This window comes from Paramisgurnus dabryanus, chromosome 10 (genome assembly GCF_030506205.2).
Source record: "Paramisgurnus dabryanus chromosome 10, PD_genome_1.1, whole genome shotgun sequence".
In the NCBI taxonomy this organism is placed as follows: domain Eukaryota; kingdom Metazoa; phylum Chordata; class Actinopteri; order Cypriniformes; family Cobitidae; genus Paramisgurnus; species Paramisgurnus dabryanus.
The window spans coordinates 30,523,851-30,547,240 of NC_133346.1; the positions used below are offsets into that span (position 1 = coordinate 30,523,851).

At 37.2% G+C, this 23,390-nt stretch overlaps 1 protein-coding gene across 3 annotated transcripts; it reads right to left on the bottom strand.

The window, feature by feature from the left end:
• Window positions 1-26: 26 nt before the first annotated feature.
• Window positions 27-22,418, bottom strand: ddx4 (DEAD (Asp-Glu-Ala-Asp) box polypeptide 4). 3 transcript variants are annotated; one of them, XM_065240499.2, is made up of 22 exons: window positions 22,104-22,418; window positions 21,629-21,673; window positions 18,941-18,971; window positions 17,295-17,339; window positions 17,150-17,182; window positions 16,292-16,342; window positions 16,072-16,125; window positions 15,554-15,580; window positions 15,420-15,473; window positions 15,142-15,180; window positions 15,017-15,052; window positions 14,871-14,933; window positions 14,644-14,786; window positions 12,592-12,744; window positions 12,244-12,398; window positions 11,983-12,112; window positions 11,652-11,818; window positions 11,185-11,330; window positions 4,187-4,286; window positions 3,814-4,084; window positions 3,439-3,546; window positions 27-585 (listed from the first exon to the last, which is right to left on the bottom strand). In XM_065240499.2, exons 1-22 carry the CDS (start codon window positions 22,230-22,232, stop codon window positions 487-489), a joined length of 2,079 nt encoding a protein of 692 aa, XP_065096571.1. In that variant the 5' UTR covers window positions 22,233-22,418; the 3' UTR covers window positions 27-486. The 3 variants fall into 3 exon arrangements, with proteins under 3 accessions (XP_065096571.1, XP_065096570.1, XP_065096572.1); XM_065240498.2 differs by having other exon boundaries at window positions 15,554-15,583; XM_065240500.2 differs by having other exon boundaries at window positions 15,554-15,583; window positions 22,035-22,112.
• Window positions 22,419-23,390: the final 972 nt, after the last annotated feature.

Genomic DNA, 23,390 nt, shown 5'->3' on the forward strand with positions numbered 1-23,390 from the left:
ACATACTGTCATACCAAACCGATAGGTGACTGGTAAATAACCACTTTATTTACCTTTTGTGGGAAGGCACATGAGTACAAGTTTATTCACCTGTATACTTCAGCCATCAGACAAGCAGGTTATGAAAAACAAAACCTAGAAATTGTCACATTTAACAGAACTGATTCAAGTATAACTGCAGGAAAGACTTTCAGGTGAAGGCTTTCAAAACTCAATACACTTAGCAAAGTGTTAAAATACACAAATGTGAAAATGTAACAATTTTAGAAAATAAATCCACATAGCTAGTAGTGCTCAACAAACCAAGTGACATTACTCAAACAAAATCATTAGTCCAAACCAAACAGCTAAAAGGTATTTTGTCTCGATTCTCGATCCTTCAGTTCAACCTTACAGTCTTTAGCATGTGACTCTTTAACAAACCTTCAGGAGCCATGAGAAAACTCACAAACAAGAAAATAAAACAACAAACTAGTGGACGAGTTATTATTCCCATTCATCTTCATCGTCAGCGGCAGAGGCGCTTGTGGCCGCGGCTGGGCTTGGACCGGATGCTTGTGCGGGTTCTGTCTTAAAGGAGCCGCCCTTTGAAAAAAGATATTCAGACAAAGGCAACAAATGAGTCAAGTCAGACAAACTTAAAGGACAAGTTGGGTATTTTACACTTAAAGCCTTGTTTTCAGATTGTTTATGATGAAATAGAACGGTTTTGACTAAAATTTTGACATTGGAAAGCTTCTTTTGCAGCGATTTTTGTGTGAGCATATCAGTGAACACCCCTGACCACTCGGTGAGTTCCACGTCTTTGTAAACAAAAGTTTAATGCATTTTAGGAAGGATTGTTCCTGTGCACCTATACACCCATTGTAGAGGTGGGGGGTAATACAACAAACACACAAAAATTCTCGGGACAGCATCATGTGTCCAAATTTCAGTCAAAACCGTTCCATTTCATCATAAACAATCTGAAAACAGGGCTTTAAGGACAAGTACGGTATTTTACACTTTAAGTCAGTTCACAAGACTCCTTTCATAATGGGGTTTGCAACCAATAACCATTCTGATAATGTTTTATATCCTCAATGCTCTACAAATGTTGTGGTGTCAGTTGTCATGCGACGCTGTAACTGAAAACTGCTCAAAATCCTGCTAAATTTGATTAACGATGGCATATGAATCACATTTAAACTTAGGTCCTTTGTCAGTACTTCCTTAAAGGTAGGGTAAAAGATTTGATCCTGAAACATTTTTAGTTATGCTGGTTAAAAGTCTCCTCACATCCTGATAGCAATCACGGTGTTAAGTTGTTTAAATGTATTTGTAAAAATTTATGTCATCTGTGAAAGGCGTAGGACCAAAAAATGTTCAACAAATCATAGATTTCGGTCCGAACGGACGTTTCCTTTTATGTCCCTCATACGTAAGCGTAATTTGAATTCCCACCGCGCAGCGAGTCCACGCAGATACCATACGTCATCGGCGCGTTCACGTGCGCTCTGTCTGTAAACAGCGAGAACAGCAAACTTTTCTGCTGAATTGACAACCTACACAGGAGCAACAAAACTAAATGCATCTTTTATAACAACAACAGCAAAAACTGCCTGGATCAGCAAGAGCAAAAATCCAAATTACCATCGGTAACTTTACTGCTTTACCACGAGATGCAAACAGCTACAGGAGGCAAAGGGTCTGAAAGGGTCGTTGCACGGTTTATTTTGGTAAGGTAGATACGCGATATGTTTGTATTGAGATGGATTCAGATATTATACTTTGATGAAACGTTGTGTTGCTTATGAAATTTGTGTTTGTTTTCCGGATTAGCATAACGATATAGTTACTACGTCTACACAATCGAACGTGTGCTTAAACTAATTCTGATGTAAACCAGTTGTTTATGTTGGTTATTTTGGAAGTGTTATTCACTTTGTACTGCAAAGTTTTCTCACTGGTGAATGAGACATGAGACAAGACCGTCTGATCTGTGCGTGTTCATGTGTTTGGAAAGAGGCGTGACTTTGGATGGCGATTTGACTTGAGGGTGGGATCGGGATTTCATTGCTAGGCGGCTACCGTTGGCATTTTTCAAAATGTGTTACCCTACCTTTAATACAACCCATATGTGGCAGTCACATGGACTATGGACCCACCTAGTGTGTGCTTTAGATTCTTCTTTTTTTCTTTAGTGATTTTTAGGGCTGTCACTTTTCGTTCGAAAATCGATTGCACAATCGATCGGACCAACCAAAAAAAGTTTCGAAAACGAAAATAGGCAATCGATTTTAACCAAATCTGTACACTATTAATTTTAAAAGAATTAAACAGTTAAAAATATAGATGTAACAAAACAAGCAGAAAAAGAAAATAAATAATTCCGAAAGTGCAGTAGGTGTGCGAAAGCTAGACAGAAAATACCCAGGAATTTTACGCACCTATAGTTTCACGCTTTCAATCGCTGCATCTAGTGTTTTGCAAAGAAAATGGAGGACAACGTCAATAAACCTGTTCAACACGAGAGAGCGTCGAAATTGTGACCTTAGGAGATGATGAGTTATGACAAGGAGCCACCCTTGCGAGCTGACAGCGACCCGCTTTTGTGATGGAAGATTGGCAGTACGAAATACGCAGCTGGCAACGAAGTACCCGAGTTTCCCTGGGACATCAGTGCGGTCGGAGTGCGTCTTCTCAACAGATGGACATAAAGTGAATGAAAAGCGCTCTGCTCTTGACCCCTAAAATGTTGATCGACTTGTTTTCCTGACCAATAATTTGTAATGGCCCTATTCTTTTTGCGCATTTCATTATGCCTGCCTAGTGCCGCCTAAGTGTCGGTTACGTTTAATAAAAAAATACACAGCATGTTCTCAACTTCAAGTAAGTCTATTTAAAGTTTCACTTTTGAACAGTTGTTTGAAATGGATCGAATCATTATTTAAAATAATTTTTGAATTGCCTAAATCATAAAAGCAGCCGGTTGAAGCCCGCAGTAATGTTTTTCATTTATGGCAGCAGTCCACTCTGCATATTTTTTTAGAGAATGGTGCACTACTGTTGCTGTTTTTTATTCTGCACGAAACTTCATGACAATGAATAAGATTGATGACTTGTGCGTTTCAGGCGCTCTCTTTACATTTGTCTGTTATTTGGCGTTGAAAATGGAAACGTCTTTTTTAGACATGGAAAATCGATTTTACAATCGATTCAATGAACACTTATATATTAAAAATCGAAAATGATTTTTTCACAAAAGTGACAGCCCTAGTGATTTTGCAATTGTTTACCATATCTTTTTACCATATCGAAGAAGTGTTTTTTTTCAAAGTTTGTAGGCACTTTTTTTTTTTAGGTTTTTTAGTATTGCATGCCCCAAAGTACTCATTTCTTACACCTATTGAGTACTAGAAATAAAACATTGACTGTAGACTAAGATGTGTGTCATACCCTCCGTGTGTCTGTAGATGCAAAAACTTTTCCACGCGGGTTGAAACCTGTTGTTCCATGAGCACTGAATGCTATTTCCTCCAGCCATTTGGGAACCTCTTGTTGTGCCTGACAATGAAAATAAAAAGTTAAAATTGTATAAACCAATTCATTTAACGTACATTTAAACAATTTCTGTGGCTGTTAAGCAATAATAAATGGCTACACAAAATAAACAAGCTAATTTATTTTCACTGAATCACAGTCAGTCACATGCAGAAGATAAAGTTAAATTCACCTTACAAAATCACATTGTTTGTTACAGTCTCTCAACTAGAAATCTTTTAACTGCCTACAAGTAACCACTGTGTTCTGGATGTAACAAAAGATACAAACCCCTGATAGGACTTTGACCAAAGAGCGAGCCAGTGGAGTATCGGGTTCTGGGTCAAAGAAAGACACAGCCCGTCCGATGTTTCCACAACGTCCAGTTCGACCAATACGATGCACGTATTCATCAATGCTGCTGGGCAGATCGAAGTTCACAACGTGCTGAACGTGTTCAATGTCAAGTCCTCTGGCAGCGACGGATGTGGCCACGAGTACAGGACACTGGCCTGTACGAAAATCACTGAGCGCTTTCTCACGCTCTCGCTGTTCACGATCACTATTCAAGAGAAAACAGATGCGGTTGCATGTACAGAACAAAGCCACCGATAGTAGGCAACACCGTATCAGAATAAAGGACTAAAGGTTTAAGCTTTAATACCCATGAATGCTTGTAGTTGGTATCTTCTCCTGACAGAGAAAGGTTGCAATGAAATCTGCACTTCTTTTGGTTCCAACAAAGACCATCGTGCGTTCATTTCCTGTCATTGCAAATAACAGCATCACATCAAGCAACATTATATAATAAAAGCTTTTTCTTCTGCATTCCATGTTTAACTTTTATAATTTTACTCTGTACTTTTGCAAGCAGTTTATTAACCTAAAGCTTTATCAAGAGGAGTACACACACATTGTAGTTTACCAAAAGACAATAAGATTAAGACTTAAAATATTGTGTCACTCTTGCAACTTCAAATCTGGGAGAAAGTTTAACTACACAATTCTTTAAACAACTTTATTTTTTAGTCTTTAACTCTTGTCTAAAGCCCGGGATACAATGCACGATAATTGGCTGTCCCAGACGAAAGATTGTCATCGTGAAACAATCGTCGCGATTTCTGTGATCGTGGCTCTTCATCGGTGGTCCTATGTCGTACATTGAGAGAGGTTCAAAGACTTCAAAGACGGCCGTTTTCCCGGTCTTGCGTCCAAAGATAGCCTACGATAGTTTTCTGACAGTGTCAGAAATTCATCATGATCAACGCACAGTCTGTGGGATCGTCGATGCTGCCACGCCCCCATGTCACGTCCGGTCGGCTTGCCAAGAGAGGGGAAAAACTGTCAGAGATGCCTTTAAAAACATCTGTCCAGCGGAACGCGATCATATTTTAAACACGAGGGATGCTACAACTCCTTGAAATGCATATCATAAACAGGATTACTACCTAGTGATCTGCCTTTGGACTAGAGATCGACCGATACTCATTTTTTTAAACCGATGCCGATAACAAATATTTGAATGCTTATGTGCCCGATAACCGATATGCTGAACCGATTTTTATTTACTGTTATACTTCTTTTTTTGACATAATAACTTCAAAACTACTGAACTGAACAAACCCTTACAATAATAATAATAATAATAATCATCATCATCATCATCATCATCATCACAATCACTTCCTCTTTGCATACAAAGTCATAAATAGAGGGGTCTGAAAGAGTTAAGAATAATATTAATTTAATGAATCATGTAGAAACTATATTCCCAATACATGGACCATTCCAAACACCCCTATCACTTCGTCAGAAATGGACTGATCCAAAGTTCGCGCTCCGGTTGCCAGGTAACAGAGCGGGAGAGAGAGAAAAGTATAGCAGAGTTGGCTGCTTGTTATACATAGTTTATAGAGTAAAACCGGTGGATTAAGTCTCTTTTTTGGGATATAATATCGTTGTTTTGACCAGCAACCTGTAGCCTTCAGCAGTCCAACCAGTAGTTAGCAAAGAGATTTTACAAATAATATCACTGACTGCAATACTACATTCAGGAAAGTAACAATCAAAACGGCTTATATATCACTGAATTTCTTAACTGGTGACGTTATTTGATGTCAGAATAATTTTGTTGTTATAGCTTATGAAATGGCTGTTGACAGCGCTGTTTATCTATGCATTTACTCGCGCATTAACTGTATCAAACTGTGACCGCTTGCGGAGGTAATAAATAATTAATTAATTAATTAATATCCACAGACATTTATTTAGATATTTTAGCAAAATAATGTCTATCTGGGAAATGTTAATATAACTTAGGGTAAATATTGTTAAAAAATGTGGCTGTGCTTTAGCCTTCAACCCCGGTAAGTGAACAGCAATATGAACGTGATTTTACGATGCTAATGATAAGCATAAATAACAGAAAAACGAATTTAATTTAGCGGTTTTAATTCCACAAAGAATTAATTCAGGGCGGTTTTATTCATGCAAAGCTACGTCGTTATTGGGACCGGATTTTATGGATCAGCCAGCGTGACTCTGTGAGTTCGTCTCTATTCTTGGACAAGCTGCATACATTGCTTTTAATATATCAACTTATTTAACATAACACACATTAATGCACAAATAAGATGTGTTATAAATGCCTCATATGCAAAGTAAGTATACTCAAAGACCTTTTAATGAAGTCGCGTCACTCCGCCGTCATATGTGCTGTGCACGCTGCTTCTGCTGCTGTGAGCTCCTCTCCTCAGGATGCGTCCGGCGCGCAATTCTCAATTCTCTCGTTTATCGGTCAATACGATATTACAAAACCGATATCCGATCATCGGAAAATGCTCAAATATCGGGGAAAATATCGGAAAACAGATATATCGGTCGATCTCTACTTTGGACAGAGCGCAGCTCTCTGCACGTGCGCGAGAGTGAAAGAGGCGCAAAGATGCAGCGGATTATATTTGAAACAAAAGGGATAGTTTGCCTCAGCTCGCATGAAACGCATAAAACTGAACAAATACATAAGGATTACTACTTTACTTTATGTTTAGACTTTGGACAGATGCGAGAGCGTGCATGTGCACGTGAGACAGAGAGAAGCACAGCTGCTAATGACGCTGGATTTATTTCAGATGCTATGAGTCCAAGACACGCGCATTAAGTCTATGTGCGTGCAAGAAGGAATCCTCTCTCTACAAGCTCTCGCGTTAAGTAGTGTTGTTTTTGGCAGCCTGTTTTCATTTTAGTTTTAGTCTAGTCTTTGTGTCAAGCTGTCATTTTAGTTTTTATTAGTTTTAGTCACGTCATACTCTTTTTAGTCTAGTCAAGCTTTAGTCGACTAAAATTCTTGCCATTTTAGTCTTATTTTAGTCAGACTTATCCATTACTATTTTAGTCTAGTTTTAGTCAACGAAAACTGATGACATTTTAGTCTAGTTTTAGTCAGTGAAATTGTATTTAGTCTCTTTTTAGTAATGCAATTCTATTTAACCCATATAGTATAATGACCTAATAGTATTATAGACAAAACAATATTTTCTTTTAGCCAAACCCATTTCAAACAAAAGTTATATTATTGTTACCTTATAGACCCAAGAATACATCCATTCCAGACATGGAAGATGCTCTGATTTGAATAGATATTTATTTTACTATCCTCTGAGTGAGTGACTTGACTGTTCGTAAGAGTCTACATAAAAGTCTACATAATCAAAACAAAAGTAGTCTAAACAAACACACACACACACACACACACACACACACACAAACACACAAACACACAAACACACACACCACACCACACACACACAAGGTCAAATGGGTCACACACAACTATAGTATGTGTGAGAATAGAAATATGCTATTGTTAACATTTATAATTGTATTTTGACAGCAGCACAAACTACAATCATACATATGTAATTATATATTATTATAGTTTATATTTCTGCATCTGTAAGTTACCACCAGTGTACCTAATGGACTTTGGCTTAATCTAATGTGACAAAGCTGATCTTAAATGTCAGTATAAATCCAAGCAATTTTGGAGAATTACTAAATGTTTTTCTTGTAAGTAAATTAAAAGTCAGCTTTAAGAAAACAGCAGTTGTCTATTAAGAAAAGCAAAGTTGGTATGTATGGTTATGTTCTCAACAGTACAGGTGTTTGATTGATTTAATATTCAGCGAAGTATGTTTTGTTTATTTAAATAATAAATAAGTGTAGTTATTAAGCATATACAAAACAACGAATGTCTTTAGCATAGATATATTTACAATGTTTCAAAACGCAACGCAGCACAATGTCATTTAAACAACTGTTACATGATATAAATTTGTACATTGTTATACTGGTGGTGTCAGCAATCAAAGCTATAGATTTTAACAGGCTTGTTGAACTGACCTGAAAGTGATGCACGGGATTTATTTTGGACTTTTCTTTTACATTTGGAGCCAGAATGCTGCATCTTCCCGGTCGGAATCGCTGCGCGGCTACAGCTTTTCTCATGTAGTGGAAGCGTTTTGTGCAGCATTTAGTGGAAATGTGTCTATCTTCAACAGCGACTGCCATGAAGAGTCGTGTCCGTAAAAGGGAGAGGATCTTAGGTGCACGAGCAAGGCTTGTGGACCAACTCCGCTTCACCTCTGTAACCGCCCCCGTTTCTCCGCTTTCCGCATGTCTCGCGGTTGCCGCGTACACTGTTTGAAATGCCCATTGACGTGCAAATGGAGGCGTATGATATCACCGCATCGCGAGAGCAGACTGCTCCGCATGCTTTCTACTCACTCGCGCGGTACTTTCATGTTTTGATTGATCTACGCAGCGCCAACAACACACGTGATCACCTGCAGTCAGGTGGTGGGGGCGCGGAGATGCTGAGATGGGTAAAAGACGAAATAACGTTATAACATTTCGTCTCGTCTCGTTTTGGTCAACGAAAATGAAGAGACATTTTAGCTTAGTTTTTATTTTGTAAACCACTTTTAGTCTCGTTTTTATTGGTCAACAATATTGCATTATACATTTTATTATAGTCATCGTCACATGACCAGCATTTTCGTTACGTCTCGTCTCGTCTCGTTTTCGTCACGTGAAAAAGGTTCGTTGACGATTATATTTCGTCATACTTTTCGTTGACGAAAGCAACACTAGCGTTAAGTGAAGCCCACAACCCCCCATGCAAGTTGTGCAATGTGCATGTTAATGTTAAACTATAATAATAATAAAGAATAATAAAGGCATATAATTTTTGTCTTCAAAAAAAAATACGTAAAAATCGAGAATCGGATCGAATCGTGACATTAGAATCGAAAATGTAATCGAATCGAGGATTTGGAGAATCGTGACACCCCTACCTCTCGTACCCGAGTTTAAACGAGCAATGTCGCACAGTGTGATAAGGTAATGATCTTATAGGAGGGCAAAAATCGTGCAGTGTATTCCGAGCTTAAGTTCTATCTAAAGATGTCAGATAAGATGCACTGTAATATATCAGCTTGTTGTTTGATCAGAGCAGTTAAGAAAGTAAGTGGTATTAAAAACTACTAGCCTGGTTAGCCAGACCTACATCAAGATGTAAGGTCTGGCAACTCTTCACACAAACGGCTCAATGCAAGGGGCGGGATATAAGGTTGTCCCTCAAAATGCCTCTGCACGCAATAGGATAGCGCTATGACCAATCAGAGCAACGAAGAAGGTGACGTAGTTACCGTAACCAGTCGGCAAAACTCCAAACACATCTTTCTTGCTTAAAAAGGACTTCAGTAGGGTTATTTGCTCTTCTCTCAAAGAAAAACATAAGTCTAAGTCCTCCAGAGTCGCGGCCAAAGCCGCTTCAAAAGAAAGCTGTTCGCCAGCAGCAGCAGCCATTCTTTGTTTTCAAGTAGGAACCATTGCAGCTCTGTCGTCATCATGTTAAGCCCGCCCCACAGACGCTACAAACGATGTGATTGGCCTGACCAAATTTTGGTTTTTGGAGCTGTTAAGTGTATTGTGAGTGCCTAGACTAAACCCTGGCAGCAAATATATTTTGCGGTTGCTAGGGTGCGTCTAGATTTCTAGGCTAAAAAACTACAGTAGTTAGCCAACCAGAATGACTATTACCACTGCAACAACTGATGTTGCAACGCCACAGTGGTGAAAATAAATGGTTGCATTTAAATGCAGTTCACAGATTTTGCAAAATGACAATGCATAGAGACATGCATGTCCCCAAAAGCAAGAGAAGAATCCCAAAGATGCGCCATTGTGGTGGGCGGTATGACGGAAAATCTATTTCACGGAATGAGGAATTTTAATTCACGGTATTTTATGTTTTTCAGCTTTATGGTTTGCCGTTTTTGAAATATAAAAATTTGCCACTCACCAATTAATTTAACTAAATACTTACCAACGTTCAAATATAATAAACTAGTTTGTGTTTAAGTGAAAATGCACTAAACTAGGGATGCACCGAATAGTCGGCCACCGGAAATTTTCGGCCAAAAATGGCCCAAAAGAGCATTTTCGGTTTCCGGCCGAAAGACTTTTATCACCGAAACAATACGGCCGAAATGTTATTTACAGAAATAACTCATTCATGTGCTATCAGTGGATTTATCCAGTTTCTGTAACACCAAGTCTAAAGTGTTGGCCATGCCACTTATTTACATGCCGCAGAATGCACGGAATAGAAAAATCTGTTATAGATGACATTTTATTTCATGGTAACTGTATATACCACCATACTACCCAGTCCCAAGCCCCATCAGCTATTTATCCCCATATGAAAAAGTTAAAGTGCAGCCATTTCATTGCTAAAAACAACATTATTTTGTGTATTTGGTATAATACAATGTGTTTGCATGGTTTATGGTTTAAAAACACATTATTTCCACATACCATACCTTTCAATAGCTCCAGATTTCACTCTTCCTGAAACGCACTGATTTTGTACAAAACTCATCGATCTAAAAAGCATTGTGTCCCTTATTGGCCAGCTAATCTGTACGTTGTGATTTGCCCGAATACCTCTGACATCAGATTTACGTCGAAAACGATAACTTGCATAATCGTTTACTTTGGGGTATGTACCTTTTGCGTATTGTTAACAAGTACTAATACATTTACACACCAAAGGTAATATAAAATCATGAATCGGACCATAGGTGCTCCAAGTCTGAAGTATGAATACCACAAACAAACAGCCAATCTAAGGTGTCATAACACAGTTTGTCATTCCTTGCAGTTGAAGAGTTAACAAGTTCCCTAAACTACGCTCGCTCGTAGCTACAACCTGAATAGAGATTTCTGATTGTGTTAGGGGTGGGGCTATGCTCGGTGGCTATAGTGAATCATCGAACGAACCACTGTTTTAATCCTGCCAAAATAATCCTGAACACAAACGTGGGAAACTGTTTAACATGTACTTTTTACAATTTAGTACTACATAGTTCAGTCTTTGCAATGCATTTCAGCAACACATTTATAATCCATTTAGAAATCATTCTCTTAAATGAATTTACACAGACCTGTTTTTGTAATGCAATTCAACACTTTATCGTTCACCATTATAAAAGCTTCATCAATTAGCGCAATATGAAAATGTAATATCTCCACCAAAAACAGTAAAGAGATTTAAGATGAATTAAGTTTCATGTGTTTAAAATAATGTCAGTCACTGACCTGTGGTTCTCAGTAATTCCAGCAGTTGCTCTCTCTTCGAAAACTGAGTCACCTGAATGATGCTCTGCTCAACATCACTGCAGGCTCCGCCCACAACACCAACAGCAAGAAAAATGTAGTCTACTTTCAGAAAATCAGCTGCCAACCTGTCAACAACAGACACAAGTCATGAGCGATCTACAAACTCTCAGTCCAGTGAAAATATGACTTCATTTATAAGGCAAGTAAATTGTATCTTTAGTTGGTCAATTAGTCTTTACACACAAATTATTTTCATGGACATGTCTTAAAATATATCAGTGCCATTGATTTGTTTCAAGTTTCACACCAGTAATGTAAGGTATGCATGTTAAAACTCCTAAAATGTCTTAAACTAAACGCTGTCCAGGAAAATGCCCCTTTAGTGGGATTTTTAAAGAAAGGCCTGTAATGAGTGCCAGCAAGGTTAAACTAATCATGTAAATGACCTTTGAATATCTTCAGGGTAGGTGGCACTAAACAAGAGGGTTTGTCGATCTTCTTTTGAAGGCATCCCTGGAGATGCCACCAACTTGCGCATATCTGGCTCAAATCCCATGTCCAGCATCCGATCTGCTTCATCCAGAACCAAATACCTCAGCTTACTTAAGCCAACCTGAGGGAAAAACATTTAGAGTCTTCAAGTGTACCAACTTAATTTATTTTATACTAGATGTGTAAATGTTATTAAGCTAACATTCACAAAACTACCATGTTTGTGCATCAAAAATAAAAAAAAAAGTTTAAGAATATTTAGATATACTACAATAATTGAATTACCTTTCCACGACCAATGATGTCTAGCAATCTTCCAGGTGTTCCACATAAGATGTTGCAACCTTTTAACACCTCACGAATAGTGTATCCAGTGTTTGTCCCTCCATAAACCACCACAGGACGAACACAAGTCCTGCAGAGGATTCAAACTATCACCAAATGTGTACTGCTATATAGGAAAATACAGTTTGCAGCCTGAGAGAAGTCAGATATGCAGCAATCACACAAAACGGTGTATTTAGCTATATGCATTTAAATGTGTACCCATAAGCAAACTTCCTGGCCTCCAGATAGATCTGATTGATGAGCTCTCTGGTGGGAGCCACAATAATGGCTTCAGGTTCCTGAACTTCACTGAACTTGCTGGCTGCAACTCCATCCGTCATGAGCCGCTGGAGGATAGGCAACAGGAACGCAGCCTGAAGAATACCACAGCCAACAAACAAACATACACACTTCAACACCAGCATAGCCATTATGATTGCACATTTACTGATGAAAATCTTATCTAAAAGATGAACTGTTCTGTTTGTGCTAAATATGAAAACAATAGAAAGTGATCAGACAGCTGGTGTGCCTGATAAGAACAAAATATATAAGTGTAATTTTAACCGTTTTTCCTGATCCAGTCTGAGCGCAAGCCATTAGGTCTCTTCCAGCAGAAATAATAGGGATCCCGTGTTTCTGGACGGGAGTGGGTTTTGTATATCCAGACTTCGCAACGTTCTTGTTCAGTGATTCGCAAAGTCCTGCTTCATCAAAAGTCTAGAAAAATACACAGTTTTTTATAAGTTTTGACTGCAATGTTTGATATTAAAAAGTTGCACATTAGTGGTTTTGGTGCACACATCTGGCCACCCAATTTCAAGTTATTCACATTTTTTGTGAATTTGATCATTTCAACTCATCATGCTTTGGGGGACTCAGGTGATATTTGGCAAAATAAACTTTTATTTGACATAATAAACTTTTATTTGACATAGTGCTGGGCGATAATTCGATAACGATAATTTTACCGATATAAGCTTTTCCGATAAACCGATAAGGACAGTTCGATAAGTGATCGATAATGTTTACGCACTGTGCGTAATGTTGCGCGAGCACTTCCGGATGCGGCACGCGCTCTTGGTTTACAATCACAGTGACAGTTAGACTTGAAGGAGTGGAAGATGAGGCAAGTTATTCTTTATTAGTAGAGACCTATGATTTTCGCGATGCGGATAACGCGGACGGAATCACGGAATCCAAATGCGCGGAATATAAAAATATAAAATTTAATATAAAATAATATAAAAGTATACTTACAGGACATTCACAAATTCATGAAACTGAGGAAAAACAGCAGATCCACCACTGCAGTGAATATAGTGTTTGCGTATGTGCGCTCCCACAGCAACGTGACACTCTTGACATCCATTTATCAGCGTGTATAGCTCGTATATATAACACACGCTTGATCACTGAACTAAGTTTTCTTTCTTGTTTAAGTGAACATAAACAGCTGTTACTCAGTATATTGAAACTTAAGACTTGGGTCTTAAAGTGACAGTAGTCTGCTGCTTTTATGTCAGAAATGTGTTGATTTCATAACAAATAGATTTACATTTAATACAGATGCATTAAAACAAGATTTTAGTATTTGTCATGTTCTGAATAAAAAGTAGTTTAAAACCATTATTAACTGTCTGGTTTTTACAATTTTCATTCAGGAGCAAAAATCTGCCTTTAAATTTGACAGGAGTAAAGATTTGTAATTTATCATGATAATTATCGTTATCGACTGACATGGAAAACATTTTCTCGATAATTTTTTGGGTCATATCGCCCAGCCCTAATTTGACACAATAAAAAAAACAGTCTTATCTTAGGGTTTCCAACAGAAAAACAGTGTGTACATTTTAAAAGTAAATGCATTATTTGGTGCTTTTGAGAGCTAAAAATAAGTGAAACAATTAAGAGGTGGTTTCCCAGACAGGGATTGTCTTAAACCAGGACTAGGCCTTAGTTTAATTAGGAAATATAACTAGTTTTAACAAACATGCCTTACTAAAAACATTACTTGTGAGCATTTTGAGGCAAAACAAAGAGTACTTTTGTATTTTAAGTTATGTCAGTGCAGGTTGTCAGTGCAAAAATCTTTTAGTCTAGGACTAGTTTAATCCCCGTCTGAGAAACGCCCCTAAGGGCTCAGGTAGTAATCTTTGGTTGCATAGATATGATTGGTGATGATGGGGCATAAACACAAAATAAATAGTGAATATTTTTACAACTTGTGAAAACAAAGCGCATGCTTTTGAGCAATCAAAAAGCAAAGTGGTTAATGACTATTTTTGGGCACTACTTAACAGGGTATATGCAGGAATCAGAGATTAATTTACTTCCGTTTTTACCACTTTCACAATATTTTTTACTACCAACACGACATCCAGCACCCATTTTTTGTGGGTGTGGGAGGGGTCCTGTTAGCACCGTATATAAATTTATACTACGCTAGATGAAGTTAAAACATGGAGACACAAATATTCAAGCAAAAATTCACTACAAAGTCAAATTGCATTTGTTGGTTGTTTTACAACCTTTCAAGGGCCTTACTTTTGGTAGATTCTTTTTACTACCGCGCAGACACCCTGCTTAAGAATCATAAAACATACACCAAAAACTTACCATAATAGCTTTTGGAGGATTGCTGCCGCTCACATCCACAAGTATATCATCATACTTGTCAAAATTGATGCCTGTAGCAAACTGGGCAAATATGGAGCTCTCTTCCTCTGGTGGTGGTGGGGGCACGTAAACAACCTTGGGTCCTATAAGAGAGGGTTACAGTTACATCAGATATGAGACAAGGAACCTATAAATACAATTACACGCAGAGGGTGAAAGAGACACACCTGCATTTTCATTTACATTCTCTTTATCCTCTTTATCATCTGTTGAGTCAAATCCTGAACGACCTAATCCAGAAACCACAAGAGAATGTGTCAATTAAATAAACACCATCACATCAAATACTTAAAAACTTACTGCTGTAACTTACTCTTGGAAAACACATCTTCATCTTGGCCTCTGAAACCTGCAGTGCAAATAAATAAATCTTGTTAAACACACATTTTACTACGAGATGTCTTAATATTATCTATTTAATATTATATAATTCATTACCTCCTCGCCCACGTCCTCTCCCAGAATCCCCTTCACCACCTGAACAGAATGATGGATGTAAAGATGAAAACATTATCATAACCTTTACTGGAATACTTCAAAACTCAACCTTCATTTTCCACTTGTAATATCAACTCAATATTTCTCGTCCATGTATTTATATGACAAGTAGTTCAACAACTGCTTCATATCAGGGTTTACTTTAATGACTGACAAACGGAGCTAAAATTAAGCATTATAATCTTGAACTATTAAATTCTGATATTTTATAAACTTACCATCACGGAAACCACCACGACCTCTTCGTCCTCGACCTTCACCTCCCTTATAACCTTTAAGAAATATAAAGCGTTAATGAAATGAATGAACTATAAATGTATACCAGCAATCTAAAGGTTTAAGTAATGATTACCCTCACTGTCGCCATTTCTATCGTCATCTTCTGAAAGACAAAACAAATGCAACTTGTATGAAATACACATGCACATGTAAATTAGTTAATGCGGTTTACACATTTATTCATCCATCATGTTTTCACTCTCCTAAATTTAACACAGTGCCTCTTCTCCAAAATCCTCCCGTCTCAATCCCAGTATGAAGCATCACAGATTGTTTTCTTTATACAGATTGGACAGATTGTTTCACAAGGTCATATAGCAGGTGTGAAACAGTGTTACAGTAAGCTCCATTTAAATTAAAATTGGTACACTTTACCATTTCGTAAACAGGGTTTAGATTAATCCAGGACTAGGCCTTAGTCATTTTAAGACATGCAAGTAGCTTTTACAAACATACTTTACAATACACATTACTGCTGTGAGACAAAACAATAGCACTGATATATTTGAAGTTATGTCAGTGCAAGATGTTCACATTTTAATCTGGGACTAGCTTTAGGTCTTGTCTGGGAAACTACGAATTTAGGATCACCTGAGTTGAAGGTATTTCTGAATCCTCCTCTGCCTCGTGATCCTCCTCTTCCCCCTACAAACACAAGTAGGTCTTTTTCCAGCATTATTCAAAAATGTGTTAAGCAAAATGTATTTACCCATCTTGTTAAACTACTAAGACTTGTATAAGAACTCAAATTTAGCATGAATCACTTCCCAAGACCACAACACAAATACAGTTTAAGTGTGAAAGTACTCACCTCTACCCCTAAAGCCATTTTCGGAAGGTTTCCTCCAAGAGCTGCCCTCATCTACAAACACACAGAAAGACCCATCACCTGTATTCTAATATAAGCTTTCTAGCTACTTCAATTATAGAAAATCTATAAAAATAAAAGGGGTCAAATCCATTATCACTCTTATCAACTGACAAAGCCTTATAAACACATGACCAAAAGGAAATAAAAATATGGTGACTTACAAAAAACATTACATTCACCGGTCTGAGGATTGGTTGCCATATGCATGTTTTATAACAAGTAATCTTAACAATTAGATTTGAAGTTATTGACATGAGGCCAAATTTGTACAAATCACTCTGATGTGATGTGAAATGTCCACTTTAACAAGACTTTAAGATGTCTAAAAAATCTTCCGTGTCGCCAGAGTACATATGTGAAGTTCTAGCTCAAAATAAAATAATTTATTTTTTACTTTAATATTGTGTGGTAACCATTTTATAAAAGCAATAAGGTACTTGAGGCAAGTGCTGTATCGTGAATAAGTAACGGCTGAATGTGGGTTTCATGTGCTGATCTTTCAGAAGTGATAATTTTCATGTATATATTGTACACTCACTAGTGATAGTCCTGGTTGGGTATTCAAAAATATTATTAATAAAGTGTAAAACATTCCTTTTAAAAAATTACTTGCACAAATATTTATTGGTAGTTAACCATCTATACTCCTAATGTGATTAAATTAGACATTTTTAGCTACTGTAAATAAGAAAACAAGTAATACCAATTCTAAAAAGGTTATAACAAATTCCCTCAATTTACAAAATACAAACTGTACCATTATATAGACCAATGCACATAAAAATCGAGAAAACAAACCATCATCGTTTCCATTTTGTTGTCCTCCACTTCCTGCAGACAAACAACATCTTGCAATTTTAGTAATACAGTAATATTGAACACTCAATGCAAGCAAGAAAACTAATGATGTCAACATAGTGGAGACAAAAAAAAAAAATTGAACCTGAAAAGCTTTTGAATCCTCCACTGCCACCACTGAAGTTCTGACCTGTGACAAACATAAAAGATTTAATTTTAAATTGAAATTAAATGCAAGGAATTAAAGTTAATAATTTATATTTTTAATGTACATGCATACTCTGGTACAGTCAGGTACTATACACTAATAATGGAGGTCGAGGCAGCGGCACAAACTTTTTTTACAATAGTTACCTTTACTTTTTCTCGACTGAACAAAGAAAGAGATCAACATTTTGAATGACATGGTGGTGAGTAAATTATCTGGACTTTAAGAAAATGGACTAATCCTTCAAGTAATCATGACAATGACAGGTAAAGCTGGGCAGTGAATATGAGACCTCTTAGAACGGTTTGTGGGAAACTTTGTTGCTTACTAGAGGTCGACCGATATGGCTTTTTCTCTGGCCGATGCAGATTTTTAGAAATCAGGGCAGCCGATATGTTTGGCCGATTTTCTATATGTACATAATCAAAATGTTCTCATCATTAGCAGATATTTTAAATGTTAAAATGTCACTATTTAAGTCAAAGTATTTAAAAAAATTATGACTGGTCTTTCTGAAGAGTTTTACAACCTCCTCTGCACCATGCATTTATCAGACACAGATATTACCTGACACTCTGCTGTCATCATCTTTGATCAGTTTTTACGATGGCTTTTATTGCTTTGTAGGATAAAATCCTTATTTGGTAGACCTGATAAATTATTCATTCATCATGAAGTTAACATGGTAAATGTCTATGTTTTTTAGTTGAGACTGTTATTTAGGGCAAATCTTTCTAAACACATTTACATTCTCATTTCTGAGGCACTATAAGTGACTGATTGTGCTGACAGTGACGTCTTGTGAGTTTAGTGTTGGGACTGATTTGTTGTTTCAACCGTTCATTCAAACAAATCCGTTCAAAGGAGTCAGTTCGCGAATCGGACGCGCTGTGTTCTAATCCAGGCTGAGCAACGCAAAACTGTAAACAAAGTGTTACTGTAACAACACGAAAAACATTTCCTCGGTGGATACGATTTGGTCTTCTGACCTTTCGCCATCGTGTCAGTTTTGTTTTGAGTAATAAAAGCAGGGAGACAGAAAGTGTGCGGGCGCGGCTCTGCTCTCTCTGTCACGCAAACAAAGATCATCATCACTCATTAATCACATGAAATGAGCCTAATCTTTGCACGGACAGTTAATGTCACATTAATAAATGGAATGGATAAATATTTATTTCACCATCTTTTAGACACTGGCTGTGTGCTTGACTTGACTGTGCAAATTAACCCATACTACAGATTTGAATGACGGCAGTGCTGCCTTGCATAGATGTCTTGTTTCTCTGCTCGCCATGGTAGAGCGTGTGTGAAATCTGACAAACATCGCAATCATAGTCAAGTATCTGTAGCTTTAGCACACAGTAATTGAATATTTACTCGTGGGGAGGTGTATTTGCACACACACAAACAGATGTGCAGGCAATAAATGGAAAGATTTGGATGCATTAAACCGTAATTCACATGTGTGTATTTGGACTGTCATACCGAATGGTTAAATTTTATATAGAAAATCGTGGCACATACCAAAGTATACCCTGCACTAGACCACTGCTTAGCAAACTATGGAAAAGAGAAATGCCTACCAAAACTGGAGCTGGAGGATACAACAGGGCTCTGCAAAAAGAAAAAAAAACTTAAACATGACATCACAACTCTTGCTGAATATTCATTAACAAATGCAAGAAGAATAGAAGAATGTGTTATTAACCACACAGCCATATTTGAATGAAAAAAGCCTGTCACGTGAATAAAGTTGTGAAAAATAAATCTGGGAAAAATAAGCAAAATTCTCTGCTCTCAAATGTTGGTGGCATGTCCACAGTCGGCACTGAAACTAGGATTGTCGCGATAGTCTGTATAAACGGGGGTTCAGCCACTCACTGGTTAGATCAGCTTGCCAACCGCGTCACCGTCTTCCACCATCGTTTTGATTTTTTTCTTGTAATTAAATAATTTAGTTTTGTTAGAGACCAAACACTTACCCCCCCCCCATTCAGACAGCCAGCGACCAGCAGTAGCAGAGCGACGTGATCTCATTCATTTCAATGAAAACCGGGCGACTTCCGGCGGCACGAGCGAAAGTGACCCTTGGCGACCGTATGGGCGTGTCCAGCGACGCGAGAAAGTTAAGAAAAGTTTAACTTTATGCAAATATCAAGCGAATTTCAGGAGCGACTACCAATGAGAACGAAGCAGTGGAGTTCACATCATCCTGCTCTCGTCAGTTACTGGCGTGGATGGTACTCATTTGTTTATGACAAGCAGATTTAAAAACACCCCATTGAAAGAGACGGGCGACACACAGCTGTCTGAATGCGGCGTAACAACTAAAATGTGTGAATTCAGCGGAGCTGAAAGCGTGTCACATCACAGAGCAGCCGGACTGATTTAATTTATTACTTTAAGAGTGTATTTGTTAACGCACGGTGCGCGTTGTCATGAGCCGACAGAAATTTTGCCACTTATCTATCTTTAATTTGTAAATTTCCTGTAAATTACACAAATTATTGCTACCCTGACAGTCTGATAAAGTAATCATTTGATTGAGAAATCATTAGTGTGCGTTTTGAGCATGGTTTGAAAGCTGAACGGAGATGCGCGTGCAAGATGACGCAGTCCGTCTCACGCACACCCGGAAAGACCTTCGCTGATGGCCTCTGTCCCTGACCATAAACATCTCTTTGCACAAATGGAGAAAGCAAAACTTTTTGAAATACGTCCTGCTTTAGAAATGGCCACTATGGTAGATGAAAGAGAGACAAACTGCCCTTTAAGGATATTAATCATCTGGACTGATCACGTGATTTTTGATAAGGTAATGTTGTGTGAATATCTGATAATCTATGAGTCCTGGTTCTGTACACATTAAGGTTTTAAAAACATCTCTCCCCCCCCCCCATGTAATGACAGGAAATGAAGCTATCCAATCATAGCATTGAACACAATATGGGGAAAAAAAAAATCGAAGATATACAAGTTACTTAAACTTCTTTTAGATATTTAGCTCAAAGTGATGCAAACTTGCAATCGTGTCCCAGTACTTGAAAACAATTTGCTATGCACCGAGATGTATGTATTTTTCCATTAAAAAGCTTACATGAAGAAGTGCTTTTGTGCAAAAGTATGCGACAAGAGGACCAACAAAAACACTAGCTGCGTTTACATGGACATTTGTAATCCGTTTAAATGATCAATCTGAATAAAAATGACGTAGAATTGGTGTAATGACACGTGACGCAAATAACTCGAGTTTGTTTTGTTGAAGGAAGTCACAAGAAGTGATTGTCTTGTTAATCTTGTTCCTATTATCCTTCCAATTCCCCATAAAGTGATACAAGACAGCGTTGTCCGGTCAGTGCATGATTTATACTTTGATCCACAAAAGCGTGTGTTTGGACTCGCTTTTTGCGAACGGTCTCTGCAGCACTGCGTGAAGTAAAATAAGCTTTTTGGGCACACGTGAATGGGTGTTTTTGCTGCTGCTTTATAATCAGTGAGGCACAAAGCAAATCTTGAAACAGCGTGAAACTATATTTGTGCAATGTGCGCATGTCAAATGATCAAATCTGATTTAAATCTTGTGTCATATAAACACGCACATCAATCTGATCACATTATTAATGGTTCATGTAAACGCTATGATAGGATTTATTAATTGGAAGGATTTTAATCCGATGGAGGCAGAATGTGTCCATGTAAACGTAGCTACTGAGTCAGTTTCTCAATTAGAAGGCTGCAGCCTCCGGGATCGCATATGCAGGCTGCGTACGTCATCAAACCTGGTTTATTTAAGTTAACTAAGCAATACTTTCGCAAGTCATAACCATATTACAACAATTTACGTTTAACCAATATTAAAAGTGAACTTATAATTGTTAATATTCAGAAATAAGACGGCCTTAATGACGTATGTAACCTGCAAGTGCGACCGCCGGAGGCTGCAGTTTTCCGATTGAGAAACGAAATGAATTTCGTCGAATAGTACATTTTAGATTACAGTAAGTTAAATCGACGCTACAACATGGCGGACGTGATAAAGGCGCTTCAAATGGGTGCTGTTTGAAACCAAGCGAAATCCAAAATGGCGACAGCTCTGTGAACCTTGTTCAGTTTTAAATTGCCAAACTAAATGGCGTATTATTCTTAAAGCATTTAAGTTAAAAGGAAAAAAAACTTTTCTAATAATGTACATATGAACCACCTATTGAATAAAATGCGATTTATTTTTACAAAACTTTCTCATCTTTTTATTAAAGTGTGACTTAACTTACCTGATCTTCTTCCCAGTCATCCATGGCAGGTTCAGTCGTGATGAGCTGAAGACAGATAAGAGTTATAAATGAAAAGTTTTTTAATACATTTTTAAAAAGCAGACAACGATATTAAATATACAGTCGTTGTAAATTAAGTTAACTGTTACTACGTTAACGCATACAATCCGGTTAACCTTGTTAATCTAATATCGAGTCGTTAAATGCTATTCAAATCGTTGAACTTTACGAAGTCATGACAAACCAAAAGTGCAATTAAGTTTAATCTACTATATGTTAATGCTTATTTGCAAAAATGTCAATATTAATTCGACAAGCAGAATTAGCAAGACGACCAACATTGCGAAACAGCAGTAATTGGCCTCGTGTTAATTATCTTCCAATTATTTCACAAAACGTTACTCACATTGTCGCTTAAAACATTATTGATATATTAAATAACAATAACAACGCTTACGAATATAAAACTTCATACATTTATAAGAGCTGACCGTAGATGCAACCGGAGGCACGTGGAGAAGCTCGAGTAAGTAAGTTGAAGAAACCTGTAATGACGCAAATAGCATGCACGTGGGCGGGAAATCAGTGCGATGAACCGATTCATTTTAATGATTCAAACGAACCGTTTGCGCAATATGTTTCAGTCTACTTCTTATGTGTAGTTATTCATTTAAATCGTTAAGACATTTTATTCTGCGAGCCGAAATGACTTCAAATGATTCATCAACTTATTTAAAGAGCCATTTTGCCGTTGAATAAAAATTTGTTGCAAAATATAATTATACATTTAAATTAAATAATATAGCAATAATTTTTTTTTATAAAAATCTGTTGCTTGGTATAACACTAATTGTATTTTGTATTTTAATATCATATTCTTTATTTCTGAATGTCAGATATGGCGGGGGTTTTGTGAAGTTTAACAAAACAAGACATTAGAGCAGTAAAGATACAGACATGAAAAAAAACTATAAACATACAAATGTGATTCCAGTGAGACAAATGACAATAATGTAAATATACACATTAGGTTACATAAAGGGGGGATATAGAAAAAATGTAGCCTATGCTTTATGATTAGAGCTTTATATATATATAGAGCTGGGCATAGATTAATCTAGATTAATCTCATACAAAATAAAAGGTTTTTTTGCATAACATATGAGTTTGTGCTGTGTGAAATTATTATGTATATAAAAATACACACACATAGTAAATGAATGCAATTATCTTGGTATTATACTGGACTCAAATCTCAATTTTAAAAAAACATGTAAAGAAAGTGGTGAGGACTATTAAACACAATATGGCAAATTTTAGACAAATTAGACAATGTCTGTCTTTTGATGTAGCTAAGGCTTTTATGCATGCCACAATTTCTTCTCATATGTCCTACTGTTTGACATGTTGGGGTCAAGCTGGAGAAACTGTTATTAAACCTTTGACATCTTTATATAAACAGACATTAAAAATTTTAGATAAAAAATCTAATAATTTTCATTCCTGTAGGATTATAGAGAAACATAATTGTTAAAATTTTGATAATTTTAGACTTTATTCAAGTTTGTGTATGGTTCATAAAATCCTCAATGGTCTGGCTCCTTCTGTATTACGTGACTTTATTCATCTTCGCTGTGAAACCTCTGTGAGATCTACCAGACTATCACTTATGAGTGATTGTCTGGTTCCTTTTCGTCGTTCCGCATTTGGACTTTCATCTTTCGCATCAAAAGCCACTAATGCCTTACCAGAGGACATTAAA

What these genes read in the sequence shown, in the direction of transcription:
- ddx4 (XM_065240498.2), bottom strand. Translation starts at nt 22,232, where the DNA reads ATGAATCGGTTCATCGCACTGATTTCCCGCCCACGTGCATGCTATTTG. An exon ending in ATCCTCCAGCTCCAGTTTTG is followed by an intron (nt 17,340 to 18,940) that starts GTAGGCATTTCT and finishes TGTTTGTCACAG; the next exon opens with GTCAGAACTTCAGTGGTGGC. An exon ending in AAATGGCTTTAGGGGTAGAG is followed by an intron (nt 16,126 to 16,291) that starts GTGAGTACTTTC and finishes TTGTGTTTGTAG; the next exon opens with GGGGAAGAGGAGGATCACGA.